The sequence below is a fragment of the Poecilia latipinna genome, unplaced genomic scaffold (assembly GCF_001443285.1).
Source record: "Poecilia latipinna isolate Pla-1442-1.1 unplaced genomic scaffold, P_latipinna-1.0 Scaffold389, whole genome shotgun sequence".
Taxonomy (NCBI): Eukaryota; Metazoa; Chordata; class Actinopteri; order Cyprinodontiformes; family Poeciliidae; genus Poecilia; species Poecilia latipinna.
This window is the reverse complement of record NW_015113005.1, coordinates 281,791-297,028: the sequence shown is the minus strand read 5'-3', so window position 1 is coordinate 297,028 and position 15,238 is coordinate 281,791. Positions and strand designations below refer to the sequence as shown.

Below are 15,238 nucleotides of genomic sequence, written 5' to 3'. Positions count from 1 at the left end.
TTTGGGTTGTTAGCTCCGGTGTCACCGTATACTTAATCAGCCTCCCATACGGATCATTTGTCCTTTCTGGCAAACCTTCATTGTTCAGAAGATGGTTCTGCATACAACTATTATTTGGGACTTTTAATGCAATAGCAAACTTTTTGACTTTATGTTTTTATCAGGCATTTGTTTTTAAACTTCTTGAACTAAATGACCTTTTTCCTTATTTTTGCAGAGAAATGGCATCCTTAAAGAGAAATTACACAAATAAATATCATTTTCCTCAAAGCCCGTGTGCCGCCAGTCTAGACTGGGTGGCTGTAACCAATACCTGCTGTCTGACCAGCAGCGACATATTATATATTTGCAGGAGACAATCACTGTATTTATATATGAGTTAAAAATGCCCAGGAGACAACAGTGGAGATTACATATCTGCAACCGGAGTGCTAGGAGAGATTGACATAGGACTGTTAACTCAATTCAAACTTGATTAAGTCTAATTGGAGAATGAATGCTGCCTCTCTTTGAGCAAGATGGGGGAGGACAGCCTGAGAGGGTTATTGACAGGCTATTGGTGCCCCCAGAGCAGGCCACAGACCTTTAAGAGTATGTTTTCATACCTCAAAGGATTCAGTGAAAGGGGTCAGGCTTTGTAACTAGAATATAAAGTGTATCCAGGGGAGCGCCAAAGTGAATGTTTACATTACATGCTAGATGTAGAAAGAGTGTTTCAGGTACAATTCATCTCTTTGGATATTTGTCTCTAGAGAGAGCTGTGTATATATATTTGCCACTTAACAAACATTCTAATACAACAAGGATATGCTCACCAGAGGGCAACGACTTTAAGCTGATCAATTTTATTCAAACAATTTCTTTAGAGGTGGTTGTCCTTCAGTAATGGTGAGCACTGCTTTTTTATGACACGTCGTTCAGGTGCAGCAGAGAGAGACTTAAAACAAATAACAGGAAGGTTAAACATTGTACAGCAACATTACTTTGTTTAATCCTACTCAGCATTCAGCTGAGCTTGTCGTGTTTGAAAGCGTTTTCGAAATCCTTTCAGTTGTCTGATTTAAAAAAAAAAAAAAGAGGGGGGGCAAAAATAAGAATCTACAACAATGCTGTTATTTCCCCTGATGATGTTTCAGTGTGCCTGAACATCATTTATTTATGTACTTGAGAGCCAGTGCCTGCACATTTTAGATGCCTCTGCTTAAATCAAATAATCAGGTCATCAGCAGGACTCTGATTTGACTGCATGCTGAGAAGGCAATTCAGCCATTTGATTTAGATGTGCTGGAGGGTCCACAGGTAAAAGTTTGAGGACACTGGCCCTCAAGGAATGGAGTTTAAGAGCCTTAACTTTGGGCCTTATTAAAATATCTTGAAGACCAACAGCCCACCACTGTGTTTTATTGCGGCTAGTAGCACTGATTGCTGATATAAGGAGGTAAACACCATTTAAAACTTTAGCTCTGCAGTTATTTGTCTTTGCTTAAAATTGGTGATGCCATGTATTATATCGATGTCTCCCTCACACAGTGTGACATCGCCTCCCCTTCCAGTCTAACTCTTCAGTACAAAGCCTGGAAAAAAAAAAAAGACACACACAAACACACACACACACACACACACACCTAAAATCTGTAGTAGATTGGCACGTCTGTAAACATTAGTGTAGCTTTATTAATAACAGCGTTCTATTACTTTTGAGCAATTGGAATAACTGTTGCTTTCCTATGTTTAATAAAATCAGTTTAATCTGTTTATACATTTTTGTTTTGAATTTGTGTGCTAAAACTCCTATGGAAGAATCTCATTTGCATCGTGCCTAGTTACTTTTCCCCCAGCTAGCTTAAAGGGCTTTGTTTGAGCTCTGACATGGCTAACTGAAAAAAAAAAAAAAGAAAAAAAGATAAACCATTAATCTTCTCTGTGCATCACTTTATCACACAGCATCTATTGCTCTACCATGTACAGCTCCGCTTGGCCTGCTTTGTGTTTTAGCAGCGATCACAGGATCCTGCTTCATCCTGCATCAGATCTCATTAAAGATGGAAGTGAAGATTAAACCACATCCTCTTTAGCACACTGTGGCACTGGGCAGGAGACATCCACTTCCCTTCTATTACTTATGAATAAGATTGAACAGGCAGTTCCTGCAGTGGCAAAAATGAGGCTTGTTTGGTACACCAGTGGAGGGGTTTTTCTTCAGGGAAGATGAAAAATACTTCAGTGCTGTAATAAACGCAGAATTGGAGATTTTGCAGAAGAAAAGATGTATCATTTAAAGATAATGGAGTTGGGAAGTGCACAAAGAAGTAAAGTCTTTTAGGAATAGTATATGTCTCGCATTAGGCTTTTTTTCTCTCTTTTTTTTGGAGACGTATGAACTGTGTGGTGTTGTTGATTAAAGTGTGTGAATTGGCTGTGTGAAACTGACTTATGTGCAGCTGTCGGAAGCTGTTCTTCAGAATGAGGCTGAAGCTACGTTTCCTTTTGTACTTTTGTGCTGCAGAACAAGAGTTAAGCCAATTAAATCCTTTTAAGGTTTGAAACTGCATCCCAGCTTCATAAATGATGAACGCAGCGAGTGCTAGCCATGGCTCTTTACTGCTGGCTCCTCAGTAATTAGAAGCTCCATTAATGATCCCAAATTACCTCGTCTTTGAAGTACTTCCTTAATCCAGACATTGTCACATTCTTTCAGTGCGGTGAGGGGGAAAGCTCAAAGATGCTCATCTGATGCCAAATCTGAGTTCAGTGTGGTTCTGATTGTGCTGTTATACAAACTCCCACGTGTCCGCCGCTTTTTTTATATGAACGAAACTTTCCAGCCTCCCATCCGACCTCCTCAAGACAAAATAAAGTGTTTAATTGTAGTTAAAGAAAAAGTGAAGAAAATATTCATATTGATGCATATGATTTTCAACTGAATTTCCTCTAGTTCTTTGATCTTCTCTTAAGTCAAGAAATAAGTGAGCTACTTTTCATCGTTTTGATCTTCTGATTTTGTCTTTCCATTATATAGGAGCAGCTTATTAGCAGCTCTACTTTCATAAAACAAAACATAAATGAATCGCCCATTTGGCCATTACTTCTAAAGAAAAATTTCAATAGAACATTTGTCTAGCTGATTTTTGCAAACCAAAAAAAAGAAAAGAAAACATTTTGGATTGATGTCTTGTAATACAGTTTTTAAGAAATTGGTATTGATATTATTGCTAATATACTTGAAGACATGTTTCTTTTCATTTAATTTTCCATTCATTATCATCAAACACACTTAGAATGTATTCTAAAACAAGGCTGTCTGCAAAATAAGGCTCTAGTGAAATTACGTTTTGTTGGAAAAAATTAAACCCAAGGAAAAAAAAAAAAAAAAAAAGTGGAGAAAAACTTTTGTTAAAAGCTGATGAAATTTAAATTAAAGTTAACTGGGCCACTACAACAGAGAGGCAGGACCATCATGTCTCTATTTTTGTTTGCACGAGGAAGCACTTTTTCACCACAAAACTTCTCCTTCTCCCACGCTGCTCCACGGTTTGGCGGTGGCTGAACAGATTTAGGTAGAGCCTGCTCGCACCAGCAGAACCCCGCCAGGTGCCTCTTCTACTTCTGAAAGATTTTTGACTACCAGCGGAGCTCCGCCTGCTACAGCGTCTGCAGCCAGGTGCTGTTGCTTTGTCGTGCCTCATCATGTCGCCATAGAAACACAGATCAGTTGACTGCATTAAAAAAAGTCCTGGTTGCAACATGATTATATTAGTTCCTCTGTAAAAAAAAAAAAATTAAAATAAATAAATAAAAAATTAGGAAAGTTCTAATGCACCTTTTGTCATCAGACAGGTGCTGATGTCTCAATTGTTTTTTAAAATTGCTTTCAGTAAATCTGACATTGTTAGTAATTTTGCTATTTTTCATCTTTCAACTGAATTTCTCTGTGTATAATCCAACATTTGATCCTCCTATCGTATTTTCAGCTCACATTTAACTGGCGGAAACGTGAGCCAAATTAAAATCCACTGATCTAAGCAGGTTTTCTCAGTTTGTCTACCTCTGCACCTGCCATTTCTTTTTAGGTCATTCATCCATCTAACGTTGCAAACTGAATTGCATTTTAATCATGCATGCTTGAAACCATTTTGTGGCTCCAGTTTTCCCCCCTTTCCTTTAGTGCATTCACATTATCTATTTGGAGACAGACAGCAGCCCTTTTGCTACCATTCTGGACTGCGTCGTGATTGGGGTAACGCTGGAATACAGATTGATCTCTGCCTCTAATAGAGGTCACAACGACATTTCTATCCTTCATGTTAACAGAATTTTTTTTTTTTTGTTTGTTCTTACAAATGCTTTAAAATCAGATTCTATTTGTCAAACTTACAACTGACTGACCTTTCAAGCAATTTGTCATATTTACCTCTTGCCCAGGGGTTCGGCAACTATACAAAAGGCAGTGTGAGGGCTGCTTTCTATTTGCGTCTCAGGACCTGCCCCCCTCATACTCTGGGAATGGTTGGTGACAGAAAAGACTAGGTAAGGGTAATTTGGGGAAAAAAGGATATATCAAGTGATGTGGCACCCAATGCATTTCAAATCATGTGTCCTTGGGATGCAAGGTTACTGCTGAGTCCTCCCACCAGAAACAGGCTGAGTAAACTATAGGTTTTAGTGAATGGACCTTAAAATGAAAAGGTCCTGTGGACTTTGGCTTGCATGCAGTTACACAGAAGGCACGTCTATTTTTGTAAAATGATTAAATGAGATTGGACTGCAGTACAGCTTGTAAAAATGTTGGTCTTTTGCTTAGCTAGTTAATGGTATGCCACGACCTCTATAATGTTGGCTGAGTTGCGCGAGGCCCCATTTTGCATCAACAGTCTAGAGGAAATGCAAGATGATTTGAAAATATCTGTGTTACGATGAATCTTGCAAACACTATTTCAAAGTGAAGACAGTCTTGACATTACTATGCTGTATAACATTTGCCAAATTGGAGTTTCAGTGCTGCTTTCCCAGCCACTCAACCACAATTTTCATCTACTTTTGCGTTTGTTTCTCTGTGGTTCATACATGGGATTCAAGTGAACAAGTTTTCTGTACAAAATGCTGCTCTAATGCAGGATGCACCATCTGGTACAATTAAATTAGATGGTATAGCTCTCCTTCCATATATGTTGGGTGAGAAGGCAAGATGCACTCAAAATCAAACCTGCAAAAGTCCCACGTCTTTCAGTTTCTGAACAGCTAGCACCATATGTGCAGTTTGGAGGTGTGCGCTTCTCCACAGTTGGGATCCTTGTTCTTCTGGGCGCGGAGCACGCTAATCTCCATGTGCACTGAGCATTATATTAATAGCTGTGGAGCCGAAGCATGGTTAGTTTCAGTTGGTTGCAGCCAAACAACACGCACCCACCACATCTGGATGGTGGTTGACGATTAAAGGCACAACACCCAGCGAGTATTTTTAAAACTCTTTCCTTTCAGAAGCATCAGTGCCTCTTCTAAAACTGTCTATGACTGAACTTCAGTAATATGTTGTGATAAGTAATCACGGGTACTATGTGAACCTTCCATGCAGCAAACCAGAACTCTGATGCGCTTCCACTATGATCTAATCACAGACATTTCGGTCAGTAGAGAAATCTCCTACTCATGTATAATGAGTGCAGAGCACCTGGGGAAGCCTCTCCAGCACTCTGCAGAGACAGCCTACTAATTTTTGATTGTTTTTAATTTTGTGCTGCAGTCTAAGTTTGGTGCAAACAGAGCTTATCTAAAGCTCTTTTTTTTTTTTTTTTTTTTTTTGCACGTATAAAACTTGCATGTATTTTACAGACTGAAATTTACTCTCTAATCGTCTTCTGCTTTATCATAATCATTTGGAGGGACTATTTCCTTTTCTTTATTTCCTTATGGATCTATTAGTGCTACTCTACACACCCTTTTTATTCTACAGTATTAAAATGAGTATGAAGTGTTACAATGGACATCAAAATTATGCATTACAAATTTTCTTTGACCTTGCAAGCCAGAAGGGGGAGGAGAAAAAGGACTTGGCACCGACGATTTTATTCTAATGACTTCTTTTCATCAAAACAGGAGGATAAGTTGTCTGCCTCTCTCGGTCTCTCTTCTTCAGTTTTTGGCTTCACAGTCTTAATTACGAGAAAATCCTTTACGCTTTTTCCCCCACTCTTATTTGTGTGTATGAAAGTCACTTTTCTTTCTTCCTAGTTGCAGAATTATCTTTCAGGGTGTTTGCTTTCACTTTATCTCTTTTTCAGATTGCTCTCTTTTGGGTTTTTTTTTTTTAACTATTTTTCTTTTTCTCCAACTATGGGATCCCACCTAGCAGAGAGGTAGCTCACTGGTGAGGATGAGATAGGGATTTAAATAGTTTTACTCTGGGATCTGTGTCTCTGTGTCTTCTGTGCCCAGTCGAGTGCAAGGGAAAGAAATTATAAGGAAAGAGAATAAATCTTCGAGGGGTTCTTCCAGCTGTGTCGTCTTCGCCTTTAAGATTCAGTTCTATAATCAGCCTCACAGTTACTCTCAGTATGTGAGCTGCAGAAAGCCTTAATTTTCGTTGGCATGTCTAAAAGAAACATAAATTGGCTCTCTAGAAGTGACAGCCCTCCAACAATGTAACTTGCTCTCAAATGTGATTTAGTGTTGAGTGTACCAAACTGCAGAAACTCTTTGTGCACTGCCCCACCTCCTTTCTTTTTTTTTTTTTGTAAGGCTCCTCACACAGGAACACTAAACCTGGCAGTCTGGTGTAAAACTGTCACAGCTTTGGATAAACTACCAGAGGAGGCACATTGTTGCACTTCTTATATGGGATATGAACTATTCGTTTTGTGCTCTTTGACTGAAGACTCTTGGGTATTTTCCAATAGATAGTGGGCATCTCATTTAAATCTTTGCTTTGACATACAACATGACAGCTGTAGTGGAATAATGTCCATGTTCAGCCAGGAAGCAAAGAGCTTTGAAGGAAGTCATTTAACTGCTCCAATTAAAGCAGTTCTGCAAAGTTCAGCAGGAAAACAGGGATATCATTTAGGGAGATATAATCATTGTCAATCTATCCTTCTTGTTGGTATCCCCAAGATAGCTATTAGAACTCCTCAGCCTGCAGCGTGTCTGTCAATTATTTAGTGTAATGTAGATGACTGTTGTTTCATTCTCTTCTGAGTGGGTAAGTGGGGGGATGTTTTGATTGTAGCTCTTCCTAAGATTGTTTGATGTCAGCCTTGCTAGAGTCTAACAGCATGAGAGGTATAACTGCATGTGTTTTATTAATTTAACCGTATTGTGTGTGCCTGTAATGCGACTCAGATAATGTTCGTATTACATTTTATGAGTAGTTCTGTCAAAAATGCTGGTGATTCTCTATGTAATTCTGCACGTTCTCTTGCGATTCAAGAGGCTAGCTGCTTGGAGGCAAATGCAGGCAAGAGGACAGGTCGTGTTACTGTGGATATTATGCCCTTATGAGTTTGAGGGATCCTGTTTAGTCAGAGTGGACCCTCTGTTTAAATATTAGCATTAGGTTTTCGAGGGATAACGCCAGAATGCATAATGAAGCAAAGAGGTTGTAATACAGGAGGAGCTTCAGGCCTGGCAGGTTGCTGTGAGAGGCACTGTGAGTCTGATTTGAGCTCGCCGATGGAGAATACAAAGTCACTTTACCAAAACAAATGAATTTAATCGAACAACAGCACTGGGGAGCACAGCCTTTTGGATAGGCATTTATAGGAAGCATTCAGTTTCTGCATTATTGACACGGCTGTATTTTATTCAGGCTGAGAAAGATTATTTGATGCTTTGAATAATGAAGCAGGTATTGTAGTTTTGATGAGTCTAATCATGGTTGATGATGCTGTGGGCAGGAATACTCCACAGTAACGTGTTCTGGACGACACAATCACTGCTAATCAACCTCATTTGCTTTTGCTACTCTTTTATAAATATTTGTCTGGCCGCTTGGTAAGAATGCTGGACAGAGAGACATTGAAGTCGGGGACATGATCCTGGATCGTTATGATTAATGGAAGAGACGGTTTGAGCTTCCTCCTTTCCTCTTTGCTCTGCATTCATGAAAAGTCCTTTTCAACTCCTCTGGGATTTGACATTACAGTTCAGGTTTGTGATGCTAATTAGCTGCTCCCTGTGTTATGTGTATTCTCCCAATACACGTAACAGTTTATGTGTATTGTAAGGACAATACACATAAACTGTCCAGAAGTAAAAACGTAAAACTAAAAACCCCTACAGCTGCACAGCATTCAAAAGCACAAGAAATTAAGTGATACCTCGAAAGCAAAGAAAAAAGAAAAAAGAAAAAACAAAACAAACAAACACTAGAACGAAGGCAACAGCTACTGCAATATGCTGCCACCATGAGCGGCGCGATTCCAGAACAGATCCCAGCAGTCTAGTGAGCACTTGCAATCTCATCCGCTGCTACTGCTTTGTTGTGCATCATGTCTGTTCTGCCGGTGTGATTCCTTCAACCCCCGCCCCTATTCCATGTCAGAATCTGTCAGTCAATCAAGATGCATGATAAATGAGTTCTGAAAATACGTCGTCATTTCACAAGTAGCAGCAGTGGCAAAATGTTAGTTTCTTTGGCAGGAATCACAGTGTTTCTTTTTTTCTGCTCCCCTTGTCTTCTCTGCAGGAGATTGGGGCAAATCTGTAATACTGGGTAGAAATCTACCACAGAAAACAGTGGGTGGTTACTTTGGGTGGGTAGCCTGAACTGCAGGTGGGGTTGCCTGAACTGCAGGTGGGGGTGATGGAGGAGTGCTAAACATTTCTGACTGGTTCAATATTCCATGAATTTTGTCTTAGTAACCCCAGTTTAACTCTCCTCTCCAGATCTATTTTCTCTTTACTCCTAAATTTGACAGGAGTGAAACATTCTCTCCACAAGCAGAAGAGATTCTTGGTTAAGAAAGAATAAAAAAAAAGGATTGAAATCCCATTCGAGTGAACCTGAGAGCTTACTTCATCTTAACTGGTTGTACAACCTAACAGCCGTTGCTTTGCTTTGTGTCTTCCTTTCAAGGCTAAGACACTTGTAATTTTTGAAAGCGTCACTTAAAATATATTAATGACACAAATTCCTTGCTTTTTTAAGTCGGTGACATTAATCATTTCACTCTTGTTAAATCAGAACATTAAATCCATTTAATCAAGCCTTTATTCTCTTTATGTGAAGTGTAGCACCTCTTTACAGTCTAGTACCTCAATGAAACGACTCACACATCCATTTAGCAAAGAGAGCAACAGAAAAGCCAGAGTAGACTTACTTTGAGAGTGGATAAAGATTGGGTTATTCTGTTTGAAAACCTGGAAAAATATACAAGGAGGGCAGTTGAACCCCCACTGCTACTCCTTTTAACTCTTTATTCAGTCTTCCACAGTTCTGTCATGTCTTACACAGCTGGTTTTACCTGATATTTATTTATTTATGGAGACGGCTGCCAAGTTAAATTGCCCCAGCGTCTTTTTGTGGTCTGAAAGGAAGCATTATATTACTGAATCTATATGTATACCTGCATGTAGTGCTGGGCAAAATTTCAAACATTTATTGAGCAACAGAAAAGGTCAGCAGCAGCGTTAAAGGCAGGCTAGAGAGACAGTGCATGTTTTCCTTACAGGCAGTATATCAGTATTTAAACATTTTTACAAAATGCTAATTAAAGTGTGATTAGCATTTTTTCTGGTTTTCAAGCATGTTTTCACTTTTAAAGTGTCATTCATAACATCTTGGAATTTGCATAGGAATGCAAATGCATAGAATTGTCTATTTCACAATATTTCTAATTAAATCTGTTAATAATGTTTTGTAATTCATTTAATATGTTTGTCATGTCTGAATTAAAACAGAAGTGGTCTTAGGAACGTTCAACTGTATGATGATATTTATCAAAACTATCTTTCAAAAGCTCTACCGGTCTACATCTTGATTTCCTGACCAACAGACAACACATGCATTTCAGTTTGTGTGAAACATGAAAGTGATTGACAGTTTTCATTTTGTTTTCATGGACTTTATGTTCACTGCTACTGTTTCTTGCTCTTTAACTGACGAAATCAATCAAAACTCAGAAGTGAGTTGATGTAGTTGCTGTAGATGAAAATGTTATTTGTTTCTCGTATGAGGACGTCATTAAATCATAATTCGGAAAAAACCTTTGCTTATTATTAAACTGGCCAAACCTCCGGCGGTAATGTTAATTATTAGTACTGATTATTTATAAGGTGGCCTGTCTTTTTGAGAGCTTCCCTTCACTGGATCAGTGTTTTATAAACACTGATCAGCCAGAACATTAAGAACACTGAATGACAAGTTGATTACTGTAATATTGCTCATCTCATTACCATGGAAAGGTTTGCATAGAAAACCCACATCTTAGCATTTACTAGGATGCTCCATTGACACTTGCTGCCCACCCACCTTCCATCCTCACTAGGATGCATCACTGAAAAATATACAGCTTAGGATGGGTGAATCATAAGATTGTAATATTGGATTGAACTAAGTAGTCATAATGCTATTAGTGTATAGCAATATGTGTATTTTTATGATTGCTTAAGGTTTAAATGGAAAAGTGGAGCTCGTTACAATCTGCTCAATATGGCCCCTTTCAGAAATGCTTTAGTGTGAAGGCATCAGTTTGTGTTTGTGGAAAACATTTAAAAGAGATATTGTTTCAGTAAATATGACATACGTCTTGGTGCCTTGAGGAGCTCCAGCAGCAGCAGGAGGCCTAACTGCAGTCATTCGAGTTCTCTTTTCACTTCAATTTCCAGTCTGCCTCCTGGTTCTTTCAGCAGCCATAGGAACACTTGGACACAGATTGGTAATGTTAAGAATCGAGGGGTGGAAAAATCCCATTGCTGTTGCATTTAGCTATGATAACCTAGCTAGCAATGTGAACTCCTACTAAAAGTTAAAATGCATGCATGTCACAGTCTGTTCTTTACTTTTTCTGATTTAATTGATTCATCTACATTGCAGACACACGGTTTACGTTCGGAACAGCTGACAAGAATTTGATTTAAAGATCATTCTGATGCTTTTAATACAGTTATCAGTCTTGGAAACATAAAACCCACTGCAAACACAGACAATATTCTCAGCTGAATACCAGACACCCCTTTATCATTTCATACTGGTGTAGTTTTGGTCATTACCCAGTTTTCTTATTTTTGCGGAGCCACTTGCTGATGGCATTCTGCACAGAGTTTTGATTCATATCCAACAGAGTAGCAGCTTCTTTAAAATTCAATGGAAGTAATTTTCTATATGCTACCTGTAGTGAAATGGTTGACTGGTTGTCTTTTTTTCTTTTTTGTTTAAATCTGCCAAGGTAGTAAGTTTTGGATTGATGTTTGGTCATAAACTTGGCATAGTCTTTTTAGAACTGATGTCTCTTAGAGGGAATGAAGCTCCCACCACACTGGTATTGGATCCTGTACACTTGTGTACAGTGATCTAGAGCTCACTAAGCTACTCGTTTGAGTACATGCACATGATATTGGATCGCTACCCGATGCTTGTACTGGCATCAGTACATCCCTAATAAAAAGGAAATGTGGTATAATACGAGGTTTTCAGAAAATTAGACTTTAGCACTGACATTACCATTTATATTGATAAACTAAAAAGTACATTGGTTTTGATCTAGAGCTCACCAATTATTTCAATATTCTGGAAGAAAAGTATATGAAACATGCTAAGCCAAAATATTACCAAAGCAGCTAAGAATTGAGTTTTAACAAAATATTCATTCTCTTATTAAACACTATAGATTGTCATTTGCAGTAGTTTGTAAATCCTTCACAGCTTCCTCCTACTGATGTCTCCGTCCAGATTCAAATGTGAAGCTAAAAGATGGACACTTTTTTTTTTTTTTTGATAAACTGCCTTTAATTAATCTGTCTAATACTCTGCACTCAATAAGGAGAAAACGAGATAATTCTGGAGTGTTCCTGGCACTACAGAGAGACGAGTTCCTGTGACTTAAACCTCTACCTCCAGGGTGCTCTTCACACATGACCTCAACACTTAGGGCGCTATGATCAAATAGAAGCTGGTGGGAATGGATTCTCTTAAGTACCTGTTAAGTGCATTTTGGTAAGGAAGTAACAGAAGTTAAAATACAGTTAGTGTTAAAAAAGACAATGCACTCTTCCTTAATGCAATGGTCTGCACTCAGGCTATATGGACTTTTAAGTGTGAGCATATATACGTTGGTCCAGCCTACAAGGGGGGCGTCATTTCCAGATTTTTTATTTTTTTTTCACAAAAAGAACGTAGTGGTATGTCAAAGAAAAAGTCTACTTAGAAGATGTACTTAAATTGTAGAGTATTTCCAATTTAAAACTGTCCAGCCATGTTGTGTTTAATGTAGTAAAGAAAACTGTCTGGCTGCTAGGGCGGTACCTGGCTGGGCTTAATGATATTAGAGAACCCTCAAGGTGCCTGGAAGTCTTTTCTATATCAGCAAAGCTGATCACCAGGAGGGAAGATTGGTCGACTGGAGACTAATCCGGAAATTTACCACAATGATTGTGCAGCTGCTGGGGCCAAATCCTGCTGGATCTTTGTGCTGACACTAGTTCTTGTCGAGGTTAATAAAAACCAATATAATCTTAACCAAATTCCTCAAACTTGGCATGCGTGTACTCATTAGCTAAATTATCTCGGTATGCGTTGCAGTTTTGATCCTTGTTTTGACTGTCCACTTTCAGTTTTCACCACTCACCAGAAAAAAGTGTACAATGATTTTAACATGCTAGTTAGTGATCTATTTATTGTACTTTCATATAAATGTTTTGAAATGTGTTTTTACAGACTTACTTGTATAAAGAGCCTTGAAAAGGCATTTATGTGCTATAAACTTTTCAGAGTTTGTTTTAACAAGAATGAAGCATAACTATAAAGCTAATCAGATTGCTTTGTGGTGCTAGAGGATTAATTTATATAAAATAAATGAAAGCTGTGCAACAAAAATGACTAACACCATAGGCACAGATACGTGATTCAACAGTTGTAAAGAATTCCATAGACTGTTCAGTTTATATCATGTACCTAATGCCACTAAAAGGTACTGGTCCAACGATCTGAGGGAATGTTAATACAGGTAAAAAGCAGAAAGAGAAAAGACAAATAAGAGTTTTCAAACTGGATTTGTAAATAACGAAGGCGCTGAAGAGAAGCCAAAGTTGGTGAATTGTAGTCACGTTTAACAGTTCCCAATTTTATTCCAGTCCAAATGAGCTTATAAAGAACCACAGATAAAAAGTTTAGTTTCTAGACAAGCAAAGTATGCAGAGACACAGACGGTCTAAAAGACTTGCTCTTACAACTGCAGAAAATTGTGGTCCTTCATATTCTGCACATCAATTCAGGGGAGCTGAACCCAAACGCAAGACCCCTTTTAGTTTCCATTTATAAACAGAGAATTTTTAAAAATATGTATCCTTTTTTTTCTCCTCTTCTCAATTACGCATTACTGTTTTGTTCTATTGAATAAAACTTTCAAGGCAGTGTTAAAAAACGAAATATAAAGGGAGACGTGCAAAAAAACAAAAAAAGAAAATCAGAATAATGTTATTTTCAAACAAAGTGTTTGTGGTTTTCTCACAAACCACATTCATTTAGCTGTTGTGTCAACCACAGTGGGTTTGTGATTAGGAAAGTAGAACCAGATTATCATATGAACTCTGCTCTCCCTCTCCCCTCTGCAGCATGTCTCAGGAGACGATGCAGGAAGTCTTCCTCATTCGCACTACAAGTTTTGCATTAAGGCAATTACTAAATAACATTGCAGATGTAGAAGTCATTGTTGTGTCCTTACTGTGGTGGCGTTCATTTCGCCTTGACGCACAACTTCAGAAGAAGTATAAAATTCTGCTTTACTTTACCCCACCTTATTTTCTTGTAATTTCTGCTGGCTCCCATTGCAGGACTGGGTGAGGGGGAGAAGTTGAGCAGATGCAGGTGGATGTATATTTATGAGGGGGATGTGTATTTCAGGGCGAAGCAGCGCGTTGTGAAAGGTGACCTTGTTAGATAAAAGGAGGGCTCGAAAGCCAAATGATGAAAGAGAGGGGGATCATCCTGGGCTCATTAATGTGGATTTGAAGGTCAGGTAATTATAACAATAGATGTGTGGGCCGGCTTTGGCATCTGGTTTTGTTGCTTTGTTATGGCGGTGACAAGCGTGCGGAGGAGAGGGATTAATCACGGTGACACCACCTTGTTGTCACTTCGATACATTCTGACATCATAACATAAAGCGCTGCGGTTCTTGAAGAAAGGTGTGGAAACTATTTATTTCTAACCACAAGCAGTAAACGTTGTCCAGTTGAAAGCATAATTTTTATATGCATATTAGTCTTTTTCAGTTTTTATTTTATTTTTTTATTTATTTTTTTATTGATTTTCCTTCCAAAATCAACTTGTGAAAAATGTTTCCCAGGCTGATTAAATTTATTGGAAATGTTGATGTAATGGCGGTAAAAGATCTTGTTTTTGTCTCAGTGTGATGTAATAGGAATTATAGTACTGGGATAAACTCCTTCTAGTCCACTGGTGAGGTTTTATCACTACAGTGCTTAACCATGCACACTTCAAAACATTTTCAGATTTATACTCTTGCAATATTACTTAATTTTTGCACGAGATTCACGCGCAATATTAGTGTCACTTGTCACTAAAGCCTTAAAAAAAGAGCACACATTAAATATTTTATCAGTAGCAAATCTTTTATTTTGACTGCTTGGATCAAGATGATGCTCAGGTGATTATGAATATATTTGTTATTGAGATGTTAGCTTATCCACCCGCTATATTTGAGTGTGATATTTTCCTCGTTTGTTTGAGTCACAGTTGCATCACTGTGAGTAAATCTGCTTCTGTGATGATGCCAGCTCTCCCACTAGTTTGTCTGGCTCAGTCGGTCTCCTCGGGGGCCGCTAAAAGCAATAAAGAACAAAAAAATGCCAACGAGTATTATCAGGCAGGGCTGCATGTGTGGTGTGACATGCATTTTTAATGTGCAACAAATAAGAAATGCTATTGATGCTGCTCCTCTCTCGTTTCTCAGCTGATGGCTCATTTAAGTTTTATTTCTATTTGTTGGAATTTCAGCCGAGACAAATGGCGAAGCGGTCCCTCGTCATTAAAGGTTAGAATTACTTCAATAAAAAGCCGAGCTCC

At 38.4% G+C, this 15,238-nt stretch overlaps 1 protein-coding gene across 1 annotated transcript in view; it reads left to right on the top strand.

Annotated features, from left to right (window-relative positions):
- Positions 1–518: 518 nt before the first annotated feature.
- Positions 519–15,238, top strand: part of LOC106950280 (O-acetyl-ADP-ribose deacetylase MACROD2-like) — a 262,373-nt gene continuing 247,653 nt past the window's right edge. Inside the window, exons 1-4 of the mRNA XM_015037030.1 lie at positions 519–591; positions 1,280–1,291; positions 8,732–8,737; positions 10,846–10,851. Coding sequence (XP_014892516.1) covers positions 519–591; positions 1,280–1,291; positions 8,732–8,737; positions 10,846–10,851 — 97 coding nt within the window. The remainder of the gene's footprint in view (positions 592–1,279; positions 1,292–8,731; positions 8,738–10,845; positions 10,852–15,238) is intronic.